Raw genomic sequence first — 22,463 nt, 5'->3', positions numbered from 1 at the left:
CAATATAATTCTGTAGTTACCTATTTATTCAATAATGTAATTGCTTCATTCCTTCATTGTGAAATTGAAGTAAAATTCATTTTTTGTTTCTATGTGCATTTATAAAAACTAGTATCTTCACTTAAAAATTTGTTCACACTACTTAATCAACACCATCTTTTTTTCTTTTTTTAAAAGTTTATTTTTAAACTCCAGTAGAGTTAACATCCAGTGTATTATTAGTCTCAAGGTACAGTATTTTGATACAACCTTGCAACACCGAGGGCTCATCATAAGTGCAACTTTTCTCTTTTTTTGTGGGAAAGTTTTTAAAATAATTGACCGCATTTCTATAATAGATACCAGACACAGGACTTTTTATTTCTTCCTTGGTTCATTTTGGAAGGTTGCGTTTTCTAGGAATTTGCCCATTTTGTCCAAACAACGAAATGTATTAGCATAAATCATTCATAATATCCTCTTTTGTTCTTTTCAATGTCCAAAGTAGATCTGTAGTAATGTCGCATTTTCTTTCCTGATATTTGTGACATCTACCCTAAGTTAGATTTTCTATTTGTTTTGTTTTCCTAGCTTCTTAAAAATTAAGTCATTGATTTTTTTCAGCCTTTATTCTTTTCTAAGATATTATTATAAGGCTATAAATTTTGCTCTAATCTTTGTATGAACTACATCTTGTATTTGTATGTTTATTATTGTTTAAATAAAATATTGTATAATTACATTTTATTTTCGTCCCATATGTATTTTTCTTATTTTAATTTTTTAGTTTTCTTTTTTAAGGATTCTATTAATATTCAAAAGGTGTTTTATCACAGTAAGCACTACAATTTAAAAAAAAAATCAGTGTTAAAGGCTTACAACAACTAATCAGGGCTCTGTCTTACCACCCATGCCCTCTAGTCCCAGAACCGTGTTAAACTCTTTTACTATTTGTTCTAGTGACCTATATGTATTTAGAAATGAATCTAATTTTCAGGCAATTAAGGTGTTTCTGATTCTTCTGGTAAGATTTACCTGGCATATCTCTTTTTCTATCATTTTACTTTCAATCTTTCTGGGACATCATAGGTAAGATGTGATTTGTAATAAACAGCAAATAATTGTGGGTTTTTTTCTTAATAAAATCTAAAAATGTTATTATTTTACCTGAAGTATTTAGTACATATATAGTCAATGTAGTTACTTATACAGTTGAGTTTATATATACTATTTTAGCATTCAGTGTCTATCCTGACCTTATATTCCATGTTATTTTCTCTGTTCTTGTCTTTTTTTTTAATCAGTTTTTCTTCTATTAACACTTATATGTGCACTATTTTGCTAGTCTTTATCCCAGAGATTACAAAATACATCTTTTTTACAACTCAGTACTGCAAGAACCTTAAAATATTCAAATATATTTACCCTTCCCAACACTTATACTATGATTGTCATGCATTTTAGTGTTTTTTAAATTACTTATATATTTATTTATTTATTTATTTATTTATTTATTTATATCTACCCGCACATTATCCTTCTAGTATACTTCATGCCCTGTTATATTTTCAAGTCTCCAAGTTCAGATTTCTTTGTCTGCATAAAATACATATTTCTTTTAGCACATACACAAGAAACTGTTAGAACTAATAAACAATATCAGCAAAGTTGGAGGGTACAAAATCATAAGAAAACAGCTGTGTTTCAAAAAAAAAGTTGTGTTTCTATACACTTAGTATCATCTGAAAAGAAAATTAGGACAATCTCATTTGTAATAGCACCAAAAAGAATAAGATATTTAGGAATAAATTTAACCAAGGAGGTGAAGATCTCTATACTAGAGTATTAAACACTCATGAACAAAATTACAGCATACACAAATAATGTAAAGGCATGCCATATTCATAGGCTGAAAGAATAATTACTATTAAGATGTCAAAACTATCCAAAGGGATCTACAGATTCATTGCAAGTCCTATCAAAATCTCATGGCATTTTTTACAGAAACATAAAAAACAATTCCAAAATTCATATGGAATCACAAAAGACCCTGAATAGTCAAAATTATCTTGAGGGGAAAAAAAAACAAAGCGAAAGGCATCACATTTCCTAATTTTAGAATATATTACAAAGCTCCAGTAGTTAAAACAGTATTGTACCAACATCATGAAAGACATATAGACTAATGGAACAAAATAGAGTCCAGAAATAAATCCATGTACATATGGTCAAAAGATCTTTGACAAGGGTGCCAAGAACACACAATGGGGAAAGGATCATCTCTTCAACAAATGGTGTTGGCAAAATTTGATATACACATGAAAAAATGAAATCGACCCTTATCACACACTGTACAAAAAATAAACTGAAATGCATTAAAGACTTAAACATAAGACCTGAAACTGTAAAATTCAAAGAAGAAAATTTAAGGACATTGGTCTTGGAAATGATTTTTATTTATATGACACCAGAAGCACAGGCAACAAAAATGAAAATAAACAAGTAAGACTAAATCAAACCAAAAGCTTCCACATAGCAAAGGAAATAATAAAGTGAAAGGGCATTTCCAGAATGGGAGAAAATATTTCTAAGCCATCTATCTGGGAAGGGGTAATATCTAAATATATCTAAGAATCTTCTACAACTCAAGAGCAAAAAATAAAAAAAAAATGGGCAAAGGACTTGATTAGACATTCCTCCAAAGAAGGCATGCAAATGGCCACCATGTGTATTAAAAGTTGCTCAACTGCACTAATCATTAGGGAAATGCAGATGAAGGCCACATGAGATATTGTCTCCTACCTGTTACTATGGGTATTATCAAAAAATCAAAAAGGTAAATGTTGAGGAGAATACAGAAAAATTAGAATCCCTATACACTCTTGGCGGAAATGTATGTTGCTGTGGCCACTATGGAAAACATTCAGGGTTTTCTTCAAAAAGTTAAAAATAGAACTATCATATGATCTAGCAATCCCAGTTTGATGTATATACCCAAAAGAATTGAAATAAGGATCTTGAAGAGATATCTGTACCCCCATGTTCACTGCAACATTATTCACAATAAGCAAGATATGGAAACAACCCAAATGTCCATCAACAAGTGAAGGGGGATAAGGCAATATTCCATACAATGGAATATTATTCCATCTTTAAAAGGAAGGAAATCTTCCCATTTGCAACAACATGGATGAACCTAGAGGATGTTATGCTAAGTAAAATAAGCCAGTTACAGAAGGACAAACAATTCATGATTTCATGTAATGGAATTTATAGCTTATAAATTCTACTTATATTCCACTTACATCTTAAATAGTCAAACTCATAGAAGCAGAGGATAGAAGGGTGACTGCCAGGGACTGGGTGGAGGAAGAAATGGGCAATTGTTTTTCATTGGATATAAAGTTTCTGTTATGCAAGATAAATAAATTCTAAAGATCTACTGTACAACAAAGTACCTATAGTTAACAATACAATATTGTAAACTTTAAAATACATGAAGTGGATAAATTTCAGTTAAGTGTTCCTACCAAAAAAAGGAGAAAAAAAAAAACACCTTACACATAAGGAATGTGGAATGTGATGAATACGTTTAGTACCTTGGTTGTGGTGATGATATCATGGGTATATGCATATGTCCAATCTCATTAAGACATATACATTAAATGTGTGCAATTCTTTGTATATCAATTATACCTCAATAACAATAAAGCTGAAAAAATAAGGTAGATATATGCATACCCTCCTGTTACGTTATTAAATCAATCACAATATATTTACCCTATTTTAAATTATGTTTAAAACATAGCAAAATATACATACATATTTATGTGTGAAAATAGAGTAGGATGAAATTTTTTCTTCTAACTTCAGTTATTTTGGTTAAAAAGTCAGCTATCAATCATTGCTTTTTTCAAGGAAATGCCTGTTTCAACTGTAGATGGTTTATGATTTTCTTTGTTTTTGACTTTCAGTAGTTTTAGCTTAATGTTTATATTTATCCTTCTTGAAGTTGACTAATAAGCTTTTGAAACTATGGAATGCTACCTTTCATCAACTTTGGAAAATCCCCAACTATTAGTTTTGAATACTCTTCTGCCATTTTCCTCTTTCCTCTTCTTAATGGACTCCCATTATGTAACATTAAATTTTTTGAATGTGGTGCATGTTTCTCTTAGGCTATTTGCCTTTAATTTTTTCTCTCTGTGCTAGAGTTTGGGTACTTTCTATTGAGCTGTCAGCTCACTGATTCTGACTTCTGATATGTATATTGTGATCAGATATTATATTTTTCAATTCTGAAGTTTCCATTTAATTATATGGTAAAATTCTAATTATCTGGTGAAATTTTCCATCCTTCCGTGAATTTTGTCTATCTCTTCTCCTATTTTCTTGAACATACTAACCATATGTAAATTTCTTGTCCCTTAGCTCCAATATCTGAATCATCTGTGTGTCTATTACTATTGCCTGCTTTTCTTCCTGCCAACTGGTCATATATTCTTGCTTTTCACTTTTTTAGTTCTGGGCCTTTTTTTTTTTCACCATAAAATGTTTATAAAAGGACCAGATAGACCTCATATGATGTTATCTTCCACCAGAGTGAGTTCTCCCATTTTTGTGTTTGGTTACATGATTGAAGATGTGATCACTTCAGTCCAAGTAGAGATTAAAGAGGTATTGTTGGTATTGCTGGTATTGTTTTCCAGTTTTATTAAGTTTCAGTCTATACCTGATTTAACTCTGTTGCTGGGTCATGACATTCTTGGGACTTAGAATATGAGGTTGGTAGGTCTCGTTTTCTCAGTCCTAAAAGACTAACAAAGATCTACCTCTTTCCTCCAGAGCTTCCTAATATTCTACATCTTCTAGCTCTAAAAACCTTCAAAAACGTCTTGAGGGGCATATAAGCCTGTGAATAAATGCAGAACCTTCCTGCTAGTGGGTTTTTACTTAATAAGTGTCACAAAACTACAAAAAATTTGGTGTAGTACCCCAACATTTCATGCAGATCTGGTACTCAGTAAACATCCTCAGTAAACTCATAGAAACATTATGTCTCCCAAGTTTCTGTCACTCCACCCCCATGTGGTCACTAAATGCTTTAATAATTTTTTTAATCTCACAGAAGACGCTCTCTGTATATGCTAAGTACAATTTTCAAACCATGTCCAGAATCAACAAATTCTTTGGGAGGAAACCCTGACTAAAGAGTCCCATCACACCTTAGTAAGTTCTTGTCATTTTACAATGTTAGCCAGCCAAATCTTCATTGTTTCCACAGCTCTCTGTTGCAATATGAATGATATCCACTTACTATATCCTACCTGGAAGTGCACAAATTTCCAATAACCTTTAAAAAAGAGAGAGAGAAAGAGACTGACAGAAAGCGAGAAAGACAGGAGGTCTCCACACAAAACCTTCCTTTATTTTATATTTTTATGATGTCTTTCCTTGTGAGAATTTAGATGCTGACTTTTCTAAGTTAAATATAAATTATTTAAGCAAAACAAATAATACTTCAAGAGGGTACATGTGATGAAAAAATGTGAAGATGGTAGGTCAATGACTAAAGTTGTGTTCACTGGTCAAGAGAACATTCTGTAAGGCCTAAGATTCATAATTAGACATTGTGGATTTAGACAATACAGATTAACTCATCTCTTTTTGTTCCTTGTCACCTTTTACTAAGGTTATTTAGTATAGCCAGCCTATTCCACTTTCTCAGATTCTAGTGGGGTAGATTAGTAACTATTTGATGTTGATTTAATAATAGCAAACCCTGATCAAAGAATATGTTGCAAATAAAACTGGAAAAGAGTTTTCCTGCCTTTACTCTATGTGAGTCAAGGAATGATTTTTTCAATGACTATTCTAATATATTTTTCAGTGAGGACATTATCACAACATATACTTCTTGCCTGTAGCCCTACCTCAAAGTAGATCTTAACGGAACTACAGATTCAATGATAGGAACTATTAGTTCATTTACTGTATAACTATCTACTTTTTTTCTTTAGCCACTGAATGCTATAATTTGATACAGTCATACAATCAAATGGAAAACATGGGCAAAATTCTTTATCTTATTTTTCCTCAAGAAATACAATCTTTTGATATATTTATATGGAGAGGCTTATGAATTAGAGTTTAAATATAACAGCGATTACAGAATGAACAAACAACTATTCTATAAAACAAATGAACCATGTATTGATAAAAATCCTAGGGCTGCTGAATCATTTATGGTAGGATCTACTTAATTACATTAATTATTTAATGTTATCAGAAGCATAAATTTTACCTTTGATTGATAAAACGTGACAGTACTATCCCGGAACTTTGCTGGAAGAAGCCTTCTTCCAAACAGATTTGCCAATACTAGCACTAGCTTTTCCATAACATCTTGAGAAAAATGTTTTGAGCCTATACAAAATAAAGTGTCTTGTTATAAATGTAAAAAAGTGTGTCAATCCCATTTTTAACATTTAAATTGAATGTTATACTGCATTTCATTTCATGGAAATTGAAAATACGTAACAAATACAGCAACCATGGAATGACTATATCTGCTGACAGTTTACATCTGTGCCTTCTTTTTCATCCTTGCTACTCCCACGCTAGTTCATACCAAAACCATTTCAAGCACAAATTGCCTCATCTCCTTACCTGGATTCTACCCCACCTCCCGCCCCCCAACTTCAGGCTACGATCAGTTTTCCTAAAGCATTTTATGATCATGTCTCTCACCTATTCAAAAATCTCTGGTTGCATCTCAATGCCTCATAAACAAAATCCAATCTCCTCAGCCTAGCATTTAAGGCTTTCCAAAACTCAGCCCATAAATAATCTCCCAGCCTTATCTCCCTGCCTTCCCTTCTTGCCACTCATATTGATACCATCAATTTGACTTACTTTCTGTCCTTCACAAGAGCATCATGCTGCAGTGATTAAAACGGTCACACCTTTAATAACTTGGGCTCTAGAGTCAAACTACTTACATTTGAATCTTTGCTCTGACACTTACTAAAATTGTGTGACCATGGCAATTTATTTAACTTCTCTGTATCTGAGTTTCCTTACAGACAAAAGAGTGATAGCCATATTATGTGCCTCATAAAGTTATCAAATTTTCTACCTCCATGATTATAATAGCATACACCCTCCCCTCCCACCCAGGCCCATACAGCAATGAACACAACTGTACTTCCTGTTACAGGAAATTATTTCTCCTCTTACAGAGTTTTTAGGGGGACAAAATTTTCTGAGTATTCTTGTTTCACGGAACAATGCATGTTCAGATAGTGACTAGACCTATTGCACGAAGTAAAGTGTTGTTATCAGTTCATGATAGAAGAAAAAGAAATGCTGTGAAAGGCACTGCATTTGCCAGTGTATTGTTGCCAATACAACAAATTTAAGCACCAAAAGGAAAACATTTCTTTTAGGGACACTGTTTCAGGGTGTATGGTTTAATTATAAAAATTCAAAGCTTTTTAATTTAAAAAATGTATTAAACAGAATATTAAGTGGGCATTAAAACAGAATTCACAAAAAGTTTATGTGATATTGGCAAAACTATATTTCAGGGAAAACAAGATTCCAGATTATGCAATTAACATATCAGTTATTTAAATAAACTATATCGTTATATTCTAAGAAAATATGATTGGAAGAAAATATTCACAAATACTAGTGGTGAATATTATATTTAATATAATGCCTTCCTATATCCCTTTTATATGATGAACACATATTACATTTAATTAGGAAAAAATATTTATTAAAAAATCATATTTTTTAATATGTTCTGAGTCCTGGAGTACAGAAATCACTAAAGTTCATAAGAAACTGACATTTTAAAATAGGTGTCACAAAATATGGCTGTCTCCCATATGATCTATATTAGTAGGTATACAAAACTTTATTTTACCTAATTTGGTATCTCTAAATTATCTAAATATTAACTTGTGTTAGAAGTGCTAGCTTCACTATAGTCTCTGTATAAGATTATACACACAAACATCAAGCTTACCTTTCCTAGTTGGCTGACAGAGATTATGGAAAAGGCCTTTTACAAGAAAACTGACAAAAACAAGATTAGAAGGCTCATGATAATGCAAATGTGATACAAGTCCAGCAAACCCCACTGGTTTACCTTCTTGATCTAAATAGCCCTAAAGAAAAAAAAAATTATTAGTTTGACTCAACCCACCACATCCATTAATTAATAACTAACTTATTAAGTGCTAGTTTAAAACAGTATTTAATGCCAATATAAGAGAGATTGGTAATCATTACCTGGTCCAGTTGTGATAATTATATCAACTAAAGAAATATTAGTTATCGGATATAACCTTCTACTAAAGACCACAATTAATTCAGAATGATAAAAAATATAGTACCATTCCTATTTCACAAAAAGACAAAGGACAATCATACCTGTTTCACAAGGAATTGCAAAGAAAACAAGAAGTAAAGTTTTAACGTCTCCATGACTCTGGGTTTTTTGAAGGACAACAATGAATGCTTTAGCACTGACAGCACCTTCAAAGAAGAATACTTTAATTCACACCATGTTAATTTTATGAAATATATTTGTAAATAATAATATAGGTATATTGTAATTTTAAGTTTTTTCTTATGATGTTTTGACATCTTAAAAAACCTTTCTGAAACAAACAAACAAACAAAAAACCTTTCTGGATTGGGGGGAAACTGTCCCTTCCTGGGCTAGCTAACTCCTAAAGATAACAACAACTTGCCTAAAAGCATGCCTATCATAAACAAATCAACCAATCCCAAGTTTATACCCCCCAACTTCTCCCTTCCCTAATTCTCACACAACTAGCCAATATTTCTTGTGTCCTAAGTCATACCAGAGCCAGGTGCCAGGCGACAAGAGGCCACCTGCACAGCCCAAAACCCAGCAGAATTATTCAAATCAGCCAGTCCTAAACTGCTTACTCTGCCCTGTCTTGCCTTTTCCATAGAAACTATAACAAAAGCAGTCACCTAAACTTTCCTGTTGCTCCTATCTTTTGCCTCCTGACCAGCCTGGTGTCCTTCACACATAGTCCTGCAGAGTTTGCCCTGACTCCTATCTCTGAGGCTTATAAATATAATACTTTATTCTCCTGAGCTCTACCTCAGTCTCCTCTTGTCGCTGCACCTCACTAGCACATAAAAGAATATAAAACAATAGGATAGATATTACCCATATCTATCATACCACAGAGATTCCAGCAATATATAAGATTCAGTTAAATTTCACATTATTTGCTTTACCATCTTCTTACATGGCACATCTTTCCTTTAACAAACAGAACATATAAAACAGAATCATCAGAAATGAAAACTATTGCCAAATAATCTGATAATAAATGTGAGCCCAGTTTAAGAGCTTACAGCTCTTGATTTATTCTGGAAGAAGACAAGATATGCTATTGTATGCCCTGCAGTATTGTGGCAAAAATAATGCAATTAGGTTGATTAAAACAAAAGTAATAAAAATATTGCTTGGTTTCTGGTATAAAACAGCACTGAGGTAGCAGTTAAGATACCTTTGAGCTGCCCACTAAAATATCTATGAGGTTCCAATAAAAGGAAAATTTCCTAACATCACCAAATTTAAGCCTGGCTACCATTAGGACTGAAAGTTTACAGAACCTAGAAGTGTCTGTACTCATTGTAAAGCCAGTGGACTATGTGAAAGGAAGGTGGGAGGATACAGATGAGCGAAAGGAGAAAGGAAGGGGGATATAGTGCACATCACCTTTACTTCAGGATGATTCTTTTTGAGAGTTCCAAAAATGCCCTTTCCTACTACCTCTCTTTCTCTGTTGCTCTACATTTGGTCACAGATGGCAACAGCAAGAAAATGGCTGAGTAGTAAGAGGGTGAGCAACTCATGGTGGTTCAGTGTAATCTTAGAGATGTAGACCCATAACTAAAGTCGTACTAAGGTAAGGACCCTGACAGCAATGCATACTGTAGTTTGTAGTGATAAATGTCATCCACATACATGATCAATGTGGCAGTGAGACTGGCAAAAGTAGATCAATAAACTTTCAGTCCAGAGAAGCGACCTAAGTTTAAAATCTACTGAACACTAACACTTGGGTCAAAAGCTATTCTTCTAGACTCACATTTAATACAGTATTTGAACAGCACTTAAGTGGCCAGAGAGAAGCCAGAGTGAAATCATACATCTCACTCTTTGGCAATCGATCAGATTTAGACAAATGTACCTATATTCAAAAGTGAGAAAATAGAAAAACCCACAATAGAGCAACTCTTTATAAGATAATTGATCACCTTCCTAAAATTTTTCAGTCATGCTAAAAATATTTATTAAATGTCTATACCAGGAAGTAAGACAAACATCTTTGGCCACAGAGTGCTTACATTCCAGTGGAAAATATAGAGAAAATAAATAAAAACATGATAGATGATAGATGATTGATAGATAGATAGATATTTGATACTATGTTAGGACTGATAAATACTATATATAAATGAATAAGGATCATAGTGCAGCAGACAGGAGATACATTTACAATTTAGAAAGGGCAGTGAAAGAATGCTTCACTGAGAGTAATGTTAGAGCAAAAACTTGAATGAGGTGAAGGAGTGAGGCTACGCACATATCTGAGAGAAGACTTCACAAGAGAAAGAAACAGCAAAGCCATGGTCCTCAGACTGTAATGTATCTGGAATATCCATGGAGCCAGTAGTAGGCTCATGTGGGAGAGCAGGAAGAGGTTAGTTCAAGAAGATAATCAGGGATCAGGCTCTGCAGAACCATCATAAGGACACTGGCTTTTACTCCTTAAACAAAAAAAGGGGGGGGGAGATGACATATAAAAATTATTTTCTTTGTGCAGCAAAAAAATTTTTGGAAAATTATTTGGCATCTGCAATGGATGCCTTAAGATATGAGACTTGTCTCTACAAGACAAGGCAAAATAGCATAAAGTAAATGGACAATTATAAACTGACATTAAAAAATACTTTATTAATATGTGAAACAGTGATATTAAAAATAGTGAAGAATTTCAGGAAAATTAAAATTCCAGTAGCAGATTTAAAATCCACAATGTGTATTACTAAAGAGCAGAACTGAAACTCTGGAGAGCAGCATCATCAATGGGAAAGATAAACTTCACCTGTTCTCTCATAATGAAGAAAAACATAGCAATGGAGTACAGAAAAAGAATTTTTGATTTAAAAATTATAACTCTTCCTAAAAAGAAATTGAACAAATGAAAACAGAAGCAAATATCAAAGATCTAATTCAAGAAACTTCTTCTTAGTTCCAAAATTACTTGAGCATTGTACAATGCAATGTATTTAACATTACTGAATTGTACAATTAAAAAATGGTTAAGATGGTAAATTTTATATTATTTTTATTTCACCACAATTTTAAAAACTGAGCATGAATCTTCCTATAAGCATGCTTCATGTAAGCATGAAGATTCAAAGTTCTTAGCATATAACTAAAACATCAACTTAAAAAATGACCCACAAAACAGAAAATCCTGGGGAAAAGAATTCGAAATATAAGGAGTTTTTTTTAAAAGAGTCATATAAATACATAGGCAGAAAAAAATCAAATTACCTACAAGAAAACAGGAATTACATGGCTCCACTAGGGAAGAGTAAAAGACTCTATCCACTGTAACAGTACATGCAAGAGGAAATGAAACTTAGTTTGATGTGATGAGTATAGAGAATATTCTAAGAATTTTATTCCGTATTTGAGCTTTTTATGTCTAAAGATTACAGACAGATCTTCTCAAATATGCCAAGGCAAAGAAAATAAACCACTCCAATAACCTTTCTTTAAAAATCTTTAAAAGCTTGCTAAAAGATGTAGTCTTCTCTCTTACACAGAAGTAAAAATTAGAAATACAGAAATGGGGAAGTTTGGTCTTAAAGGATATGTGCCTGCTCTGTAAGACCATAAGCAACACCAGGCCAACTCATCAGGAAAGGCCTGAAAGATTCCTCACATCGACTAACCGTATCTGATTTAATCGGTCATACTAATCAATATAAAAAAACAATGCATCTTCATAAGGATGAAAACCAAATTGTTTTATTATGATTTTTAAATTTTTCATTGTGACATTAGACACAAAATATTTATCTCAGCAAAAACTTCAGGAAAAGTTTACAATCGTATCAATCAATGTCTAATCAAATATATCAGTGTTTGAAAAACAAATGTACACCTAGGTCAAATTACCAAAATGATAATATGACTGTCTTTGGATAATGAAACCTGGTACGGCTTTTGCTTTCTTTCAGCCTTTTGCATTATCTAAATACTCTTTGGTGAATTTGGGTTACTTTGTTTTTTACAAAAAATAAACTCTTTTATTACCAAATGATCACAACAAATCTTGTTCCTTTTGAAAATGGAATCTAACCCAGATCTTTTAAAATCTACAGCCAGAGGTGCCTAGGTGGCTCAGTGGGTTGAATGTCTGATTCTTGATTTCAGCTGGGTCATGATCTCAGAGTCATGAGATCAAGCCCCGTGTCAGGCTCTGTGCTCAGAAGTGACTGTGCTTAAGACTCTCTCTCCCTCTCCCTCTGCCCCTTCCCCCGCTCATGCTCTCTGTCTCTCTGAGTAAATAAATAAAATCTTTTAAAAATAAAATAATAAAATAAAATAAAATAAAATAAAATAAAATAAAATAAAGATAGCCAGCACCTTTAACTACTATAGGGCAACATCGATCACACATGAAAAAAGTAATCTTTAATTCCAAATGCCCATCCAGCACAAATTCAATGACTGATAGAGGAGACAAACAAAATGAATTATTATTCTCCCACTCTGCACCAACCCTATACTATGCAAGACATTGCAAAGCATACAAAACTGATGAAACTGAAAAGTTATTGCTATAGACTTCTAAAGAAGAGCAAACCTAACCACAGCCAAGCTAGTAGTGAAGACTCTACGTCAGAAAATGTCAAGCACAGTACCTTTGCTTTGGCATCCTCTGGGTCATCTCCCTTGGAGGCCAGCAGCATGAGTCGCAGGACCAGTGTAATGCTGAGAGGAAACTGTCCTTTCAGTTCAGGAACATTGGATTTAATGAGTTTTTCTATTTTGGGCAATGGAATATCAAAGAAATATACATCTCCCAGCAGGTCTTGACCTCGTCTTCCAGCACGTCCAGACATCTGGAAACAGAAGAGAATCACAAAGTAATATTTCCCTAAATACTTTCTCCATCATCCAATTGAGCCTTTTCCATAGGGTTGGAGCAAGTAAATCATGCATATGTTCAACCATTAAATAAACTGAAACTAAAATCCAATGGTGTAGCATTTAGGAAATTTAAGACAGAGCTAAGAATGAGACATTTATCATTATTATGTACTTATTTCATGCCAAAAATTGTACTATATATTTATATCATGATATATAGATGAAGAAGACTAGACCCTAATTTCAAATTCACTTATAGCTGAACTAATTACACCAATTCTCTCCTTTCCCACTTCCTCTCCCTCATTCTGTTCTCACACACCAGTGTGTTGCATTACAGATCACCAAAAAAATTGTGCACAAATTGAGGAATACGTGAGTAAAATAAAATTCAGAAATTCTACTTGTAGAAAACAAACTCTTTCTTTATAGAAGTTGTACTAGTTCTCATATATTAAGTGCTTAGAATGTGCTAAATCCTTTGAACTGTTTTTATACAGACCTCCCACCAACTGTATGACATAAATATAATCATTATCTCCATTTTACAATGTAGAAATAGGGACATGACAGATAGAAGAAACTTGTCTATAGTCAAACACCAGAAAGTGGAAGATCCAAGTCACACCCTGGCATTTTGACTCCCAAGTTCATCATCTGAAACGTCATAACACATAGGGTTCTGGAGAACCCTAACTATATGATTCCCAGAAACGATACTGGAGAGGAGAGCTCATGCAGAACACAGCCCCAGGAGGAGAGATCAGAAGAACAGGCATTAGTAAAGTTGTGGGAAATAAGAGGGGTGTTACATTGGATAGGAACAAGTCCTACAAGAATAAGAAGTAAGAGTTTAGAGAGAAAGAGAGGGGGGCATTTTGATAAAAACTTGAATGTTGGCTGATACCTAAGTTTGCTGCTGCTAGCAGAAATATTCATCAAATATTCCCGAGCAGGGAAGCCATATGAAGACAAACTGTACTGTATACAGGACATAGCAAAGTAAGAAGAATTGAAAATCAAAAGAACAGTTTTAATAATACAAGGCCAAGAATGTCTGATGAGAGATAGTGAAGACAGAAATTGCAAGGCAGGGGCGGGGGGAGATGGCAGAGGAGTAGGGGACCCTTTTTTCAGCTGATCCCCTGAATGGAGCTGGACAATCCTTAACACCCACGAAATCAGCCCAAGATGTAGGAAGATACATCTGGTTCTCTACTAACGAACATCTCCAGCACTGAGTATTGAGGTACGAAATGGGGAGCCATGAATCCATGCACAGATATCAGAAGATAAACAGAAGGGGGAGGGAGCCGTGGCGTTCGGGCACCGGGAGCACTAGCCACCTGCAATGGGGAGCAGGCCAGACTCCCGGACCGGCATCCACGAGAAAGCAGACTGAGACTGTGAGCCAGGGAACGCACGCACAACCAGACTGAAAACCGGAGCCCCAGAGCACTCACTGGAACCAGACTGACCGGGAGCTCGCGAGCGCGTGCGCGACCAGACTGAAAACCGGCGCTCTGGGGCGGGTGCTTACCACACTGAAATAGGGAGCTCAGGAACGTGAGCAGGAACTGGGGGCAGCTGGCAGTGTTAGAAGCACAAAGGACAGAAACCTGCCGGCCCTGGAAGTGAGGCCTGGGAAAGTGGCTGTGGGGCGCACAACCCAGGACACTGTGGGGTTTTTAACAGCACCGACAGAAACAGAGTTAAAGTGGCCAGGAGAGCTCAGTGAAGAGCAGACTGCGATCTCTCTGTTCTGAGACTGAGGCTAGAATACGGCCACTGCTGCTCTGACTCTCAGAAGAGTCACAGAAAACTGCCAGGGAAAGCTGCCAGAGAACAAAAGCCTGGAAATCAGCTCACATCGTGCCCATCCCCATCCCCTTCACAGGGGACGGGGCGACTCTACCCAAACAGGGTTGCCTGAGTATCAGAGAGGCAGTCCCCTCCCCCAGAAGGCAGGCTGAAAAATCAAGAAGCCCACATCCCTAAGGTCCCTATAAAACAAGTGCGCACTGCCCCATTCCTGGTCAATAATTTGGGTTCTGGCCATCCCTGCAACCTCTCCTCATCAGAATGACGAGGAGGAGAAATCCCCCCCAGCAAAGAAAAGATAATGAGTCTGTGGCCTCTGCCACAGAACTGATGGATACGGATATAACCAAATTGTCAGAAATGGAGTTCAGAGTAACAATGGTCAAGATAATGTGTAGGCTTGAAAAAAATATTAACGAAAATATTAACGAGAATATAGAATCTCTAAGGGCGGAAATGAGAAAGAATCTGGAAGAAATTAAAAATGCTATGAATCAAATGCAGTCTAAACTAGACGCTCTGATGGCCAGCGTAAATGAGGCATAAGAACGAATTCATGAATTAGAGGATGGGATGGTAGAAGAGAAAGTAAAAATGGAAACTTGGCTCAAAAAAATTCAATCTCAAGAATGTAGGTTATGGGAGATTACTGACTCAATGAAACGTTCCAATGTCAGAATCATTGGCATCCCCGAGGGGGTGGAGAAAGAGAGAGGTCTAGAAGAGATATTTGAACAAATTGTAGCTGAGAACTTCCCTAATTTGACAAAGGAAACAAGTATTCGTGTCCAAGAGGCAGAGAGGACCCCTCCCAATATCAATGAGAACAGACCTACACCATGTCACATCATAGTGCAATTTGCAAATACTAGATCCAAGGATACAGTATTGAAAGCACTCAGGAGGAAGAAAATCCTTACGTACAGAGGGAAGAATATCAGAATAACGTCAGACCTATCTACAGAGACCTGGCAGGCCAGGAAGGGTTGGCAAGGTTGCAAGAACATGCAATCAAGGACACTTTATCCAGCAAGGCTATCATTCAGAATTGATGGAGAGATAAGGACCTTCCAGGATTGGCAGAAATTGAAAGAATTCATAACCACCAAACCAACTCTACATGAGATATTAAGGGGGGTTCTATAAAAGTAAAAAGGCCCCAAGAGTGATACAGAACAGAAATTTACAATCTATAGAAACAAAGACTTCACAGGCAACATGACATCATTAAAATCATATCTCTCAATAATCACTCTCAATGTGAATGGCCAAATGCTCCCATAAAATGCCACAGGGTTGCAGATTGGATAAAAAGGCATGACCCGTCCATTTGCTGTCTACAAGAGACTCATTTTGAACCTAAACGTACATCCAGACTGAAAGTGAAAGGATGGAAAACCATTTTTCATGCCAATGGACCTCAAAAGAAAGCTGGGGTAGCAATTCTCATATCAGACAGATTAGATTTTAAACTAAAGACTGTAGTTAGAGATACAGAAGGACACTATATTATTCTTAAAGGATGTATCCAACAAGTAGATATGACAATTATAAATATCTATGCCCCCAACAGGAGAGCAGCTAGATACACAAGCCAACTCTTAACCAGAACAAAGAGACATATAGATAATAATATGTTAATAGTAGGGGACTTCAACACTCTGCTCTCGGCAATAGATAGATCACCTAAGCAGAAAATCAAGATAGAAACAAGACCTTTGAATGCCATACTGGACCAGATGGACCTCATAGATATATATAGAACACTATACCCCAGAACAACAGAATACCTATTCTTTCTAATGCACATGGAACTTTCTCCAGAATACACCATATAATGGGTCACAAAACAGGTCTCAACCGATACCAAAAGACTGAGATTATTCCCTGCATATTCTCAGACCACAATGCTTTGAAACTGGAACTCAATCACAAGGAAAAATTTGGAAGAAACTCAAACACTTGGAAACTAAGAACCATCCTGCTCAAGAATGATTGGGTAAACCAGGGAATTAAGAAGGAGATTAAGCAATTTTTGGAGACCAATGAAAATGAAAACACATCGATCCAAAACCTGTGGGACACTGCAAAGGCAGTCCTAAGAGGAAAATACATAGCCATCCAAGCCTCACTCAAAAGAAGAGAAAAATCAAAAATGTAGTTTTTATATTCTCACCTTAAGAAACTGGAGCTGGAATAGAAGAACAGGCCTAACCCACACACGAGAAGGCAGGTGATCAAGATTAGAGCAGAAATCAATGAATTAGAAACCAGGAGCACAGAAGAGCATATCAACAGAACTAGAAACTGGTTGTTTGAAAGAATAAAGAAGATCGATAAGCCACTGCCCAGACTTATTCAAAAGAATAGAGAAAGGACCCAAATTAATAAAATTATGAATGAAAGGGGAGAGATCACGACCAACACCAATGAAATAGGAAGGTCATTAGAAACTTTTACCAACAGCTTTATGCCAATAAATTAAACAACCTGGAAGAACTGGATGCCTTCCTGGAAACCTATAAACTACCAAGACCAAAACAGGAAGATATTGATTATTTAAACAGACCGATTAATTATGAAGAGATTGAAGCAGTGATCAAAAACTTCCCCAAAGGGGCGCCTGGGTGGTGCAGTCATTAAGCATCTGCATTCAGCTCAGGGTGCGATCCTGGCATTCCGGGATCGAGTCCCACATTGGGCTCCTCCGCTGGGGGCCTGCTTCTTCCTCTCCCACTCCCCCTGCTGTGTTCCCTCTCTTACTGGCTGTCTCTCTGTCACATAAATAAATAAAATCTTCTAAAAAAAAAAAACTTCCCCAAAAACAAGAATTTGGGGCCTGACGGATTCCCTGGGGAATTCTACCAAACATTCAAAGAAGAAATAATACTTATTCACCTGAAGCTGTTTCAAAAAATAGAAACAGAAGGAAAACTACCAAACTCATTCTTGAGGCCAGTATTACCTTGATCCCCAAACGGCAAAGACCCCATCAAAAAGGAGATTTACAGACTGATATCCCTGATGAATATGGACGCCAAAATCCTCAACAAGACCCTAGCTAATAGGATCTAACAGTACATTAAAAGGATTATCCATCATGACCAAGTGGGATTCATCCCTGGGATGCAAGGGTGGTTCAACATTCGCAAATCGATCAGTGTGATAGATCATATCAACAAGAAAAGAGTCAAGAACCATATGATCCTCTCAATTGATGAAGAAAAAGCATTTGAAAAAATACAGCATCCTTTCCTGATTAAAACCCTTCAGAGTGTAGGGATAGAGGTTACATTCCTCAATTTCATGAAAACCATCTATGAAAACCCTATAGCGAATATAATTCTCAATGGGGAAAAGCTGAAAGCCTTTCCTTTAAGATCAGGAACATGACAAGGATGCCCACTCTCGCCATTATTATTCAACATAGTACTAGAAGTCCTTGCAACAGCAATCAGACAACAAAAAGGGATCAGAGGTATCCAAATCGGCAAAGAAGAAGTCAAAATGTCTCTCTTCGCAGATGACATGAGACTCTATATGGAAAACCCAAAAGAATCCACTCCCAAACTATTAGAAGTTATAGAACAATTCAGCAATGTGGCAGGATACAAAATCAATGCCCAGAAATCAGTTGCATTTCCATACATGAACAATGAGACTGAAGAAAGAGAAATTAGGGAACCCATTCCATTTACAATAGCACCAAAAATCATATGTTATCTCAGAATTAATTTAACCAGACAGGTAAACGATCTATAGAATATAGATCTACAAATCACTCTTGAAAGACATTGAAGAAGACACAAAAAGATGGAAAAATATTCCATGCTCATGGATCGGAAGAATAAACATAGTTAAAATGTCTATGCTACCCAGAGCAATCTACACTTTCAATGCCATCCCAATCAAAATACCAATGACATTTTTCAAAGAACTGGAACAAACAGCCCTTAAATTTGTGTGGAACAAGAAAAGGCCCCGAATCGCCAAGGGACTGTTGAAAAGGTGAAACAAAGCTGGGGGCATCACGTTGCTGGATTTCAAGCTATACTACAAAGCTGTGATCACAAAGACAGCATGGTATTGGCACAAAAACAGACACATAGACCAATGGAACAGAAGAGAGAACTCAGAAATGGACCCTCAGCTCTTTGGGCAACTAATCTTTGACAAAGCAGGAAAAAACATCCAGTGGAAAAAAGAGTCTCTTCAATAAATGGTGATGGGAAAATTGGATAGCTGTATGCAAAAAGAATGAAACTTGACCACTCTCTCACACCATACACAAAGATAAACTCCAAATGGATGAAAGACCTTGATGTGAGGCAGGAATCCATTGAAATCCTATAGGAGAACATAGGATGCAACCTCTTTGACATCGGACACAGCAACTTTGTTCATGACGCATCTCCAAAGGCAACAGAAACAAAAGAAAAAATGAACTTGTGGGATTTGTGCAATATGTTCATAAACTGACAGCTCACATTTTTTACCATTTTATGGCCATATTTTCATAATGCAATAGTGAGTGTATGCATATGGCAATACCTGTCTATAATTTAAAGCATCCAGATAGATTGAGTTTTGAGCAAACACCACAGATTTACAAGGCATGTTGACTCCTAAAGCAAGTGTCCCAGTAGCTGTCACCACCTAGAAAGAGAATAAAACAATTCATGAAATAGCATTCAGTAGAATTCCATATAGTTACTGAAAATCTCTGCACTTCAATCGAACCCCAGTGGGAAAGCCAGAGATGCCCTATACGCTATTGTATCTCCACACTGACAAAAGTACCTGGCATGTGACAGGTATTCAGTAACTATTTCTTAATGAATGATTAAAAAAGGGAATTTCCTCATGGCAGGGTAATAATACTTTTACAAACCCTCTTCTTGGCAATTGCCTACTCCCTCCACTACAATTTATTTGTGAAGGTTATTTCTATGGAGATAACATAGCTTGTAATAAACAAAAACCACAGTTTCATTCCGCCCCTCCTGAATGACCAAAAAGGGAGTAGGGCAAATTTTAAGTTTCTTAAATGATCCAAATTTGCTCATTTTCTCATATAATGTTGGGTATTTCTAAAGGCCCTCTCTTTCTCTTTACGTTGATTGTCATATATGCCATGGCTTAGTGCTAATGTTTAATAATTTTCTCTAATTATTCTGTAACTGAGATCTATACATCTGTGAAAATGAAACACATCATTTATTATGTATTTTTCTAAAGTTCTTTAATAAAAACAAAAATGGGAAAAGTAAGAACATTAAATTTATACTTTAAGTAGAATAAATACCTTTCTTCAAAATGTGTTCTCTATAACAAAGCTATTATTATTTCCATAATGCCTTTTCTAGAGTGACCTAATTATTCATTCATTAAACTAACATTAATTAAGCCACTAGTATTTAACATATACTATTTTAGACACAAGATAAGCCCGTCAAAATAGGTGTGTGTCTTTTCCTCAATTTATAAGCATGTAGAAAATTTTGTCTCTAGTTATTGACATTTTTTTAAAAAGATTATATTTATTTATTTGAGAGAGAGACAGCTTGAGGAGGGAGGAGGGGCAGAAGGAGGGGGAGAAGCATACTCCCTGCCAAGCAGGGAGCCAGACTCACAACTCAATTCCAGGACCCCAGGATCAAGACCTGAGCTGAAGGCAAAATGTGGAAGAAAGTTAAAAGGTAATTTTTTAATCTGGATAAAAACCAAAATATATTATTAACAACTTTGCTTAGCTTTTCTCTTAACTAATAACAAGTTACTTATTTACTTTAAAAGTCAATAACTAGAGGGGTGCCTGGGTGACTCAGTCAGTTAAGCATCTGCCGTCAGCTCAGGTCATGATCCACACCGAGCCCCACATCAGGCTCTCTGCTCAGTGGGAAGTCTGCTTCTGCCACTCCCTCTCCCTCTGTGCTCTCTCTCTCTCTAAAATAAATAAAAATCTTAAAAAAAAAATACTACCTACAGTAGTATCCTCTCTCTCCAACCCCCTGCTTTTGTGCTCTCTCTCGCATACACAAATTTAATATACATTATACAAAAAATCTGATACAGGTAATTTTAAAAACTCAGAGGCTATTCTTAAATATTACTCAAGATCTAAACTAAGAAATTATATTAATCCTCATTGTAGATTTATCCAAACTATCCCCATGCATCCTCATGTAACATACTAAATAAAGCATAATAGGAGTTGGTTTTCAAGTTGTTTAAGGTAATCTTCCTCTTGTGCACTATCAGTGATGGGGAGAGAGCTTTTAGGAGTGACTCATCTAAAAACTGCCAAAATATGCAGGGGGCCCTGAGGAAGTGATATATTGTTGCTCTTACTTCAGCTATTACAATGAGAAAAGATTTGACCAAAACCTATTATAAGTGTCCTGTAAGCCCACGAAAGGATGTCTGTAACAAAAATTATATGAACAGCTGATAAAATTCCCCAGATATTATAAATGAAAAAGCAAGGAATTGTTGTTCCAAGATCATAATAGGTATACTTCGTTACAGAAATATTTGGAAAAGTATCTGTTTAGGGAATATTTTAATTCTAGAAAAAGAGATAAACTGAATGATACATTTCAAACCCCCTCCCTCAATTAAATGAGATGTAAGAATATGCAGTGACATCATGAGCTGTAAAAAAATAAATAAATAAAAGATATAATTAGATGAGGAAAAAAAGTTACTATTTTCCCCTCTCATGGACATTCACTTTCATACTGACACAGCTTCAATTTTTAGAATGAAAAAATTTACCTACCCTAATAAATCCTTTCCGAAAAAGTATCTCAACTAACTGTTTTTCTTTGAAGCTTAAAGAGCTGTGATGATATCCAATACCCCTTCCTGCCAAAGCCTTCAGCACTGCACCTTTTCTTGAGAATTTTACTCGATCAAACACCATCTGCAAAGTCTGAAAGAAATAAAGAGTATTAGGGATTTTGATCATTTATCTAAGTTTAATTTAAATCAGAATAAAATATTTAAAGGAAGTAAAAGTCATACTATGTAATAGTTTGACTAAATGAAGCAACTGCTTAAAATTGATTCTACATGAGTACAAAGAACATTTTACAGCAGCAACAGTAACTATAGGAAATATTCCCAAATCTTTGAACAGCTGTCTCTCACTGTTTCACCCCACTTCAGGGATAAATAGTACTGACGAAACAGTAGATAAACACCCAGAGGAAGTGTGAGTGTATGACCTGCTCTTGCCTGAGGGAAGTGAGTTCTCTACTGGAGCCTTACAAGTTCTCCCCAGGGATAGAGAGAGAGAGAGAGAGAGAGAGAGAGAAAGAGACAGACTTCTCCAGGAAGGCAGAGAGGGCTCCTTACCCCATATGGTCTGAGAGTACTTAATTCTCACTGTAAATCAGTCACGAATGGCCTAAAAAATAACCATTCTCTA

General features: G+C 35.6%; 1 protein-coding gene across 8 annotated transcripts in view; it reads right to left on the bottom strand.

Moving 5' to 3' along the window:
• DDX60 (DExD/H-box helicase 60) overlaps positions 1-22,463 on the bottom strand; it is a 104,625-nt gene that overhangs the window by 17,605 nt on the left and 64,557 nt on the right. For all 8 annotated transcript variants that reach the window (XM_011223595.3, XM_034661404.1, XM_034661405.1 and 5 more), the window contains 6 exons: positions 21,813-21,965; positions 19,583-19,687; positions 12,982-13,182; positions 8,422-8,526; positions 8,015-8,156; positions 6,284-6,405 (listed from right to left, as the gene is read on the bottom strand). In XM_011223595.3, coding sequence (XP_011221897.1) covers positions 6,284-6,405; positions 8,015-8,156; positions 8,422-8,526; positions 12,982-13,182; positions 19,583-19,687; positions 21,813-21,965 — 828 coding nt within the window. The remainder of the gene's footprint in view (positions 1-6,283; positions 6,406-8,014; positions 8,157-8,421; positions 8,527-12,981; positions 13,183-19,582; positions 19,688-21,812; positions 21,966-22,463) is intronic.

The sequence above is a fragment of the Ailuropoda melanoleuca genome, chromosome 5 (genome assembly GCF_002007445.2).
Source record: "Ailuropoda melanoleuca isolate Jingjing chromosome 5, ASM200744v2, whole genome shotgun sequence".
NCBI lineage: Eukaryota > Metazoa > Chordata > Mammalia > Carnivora > Ursidae > Ailuropoda > Ailuropoda melanoleuca.
The sequence above is the reverse complement of the archived record's forward strand: the minus strand, read 5'-3'. Positions and strand labels throughout refer to the sequence as shown.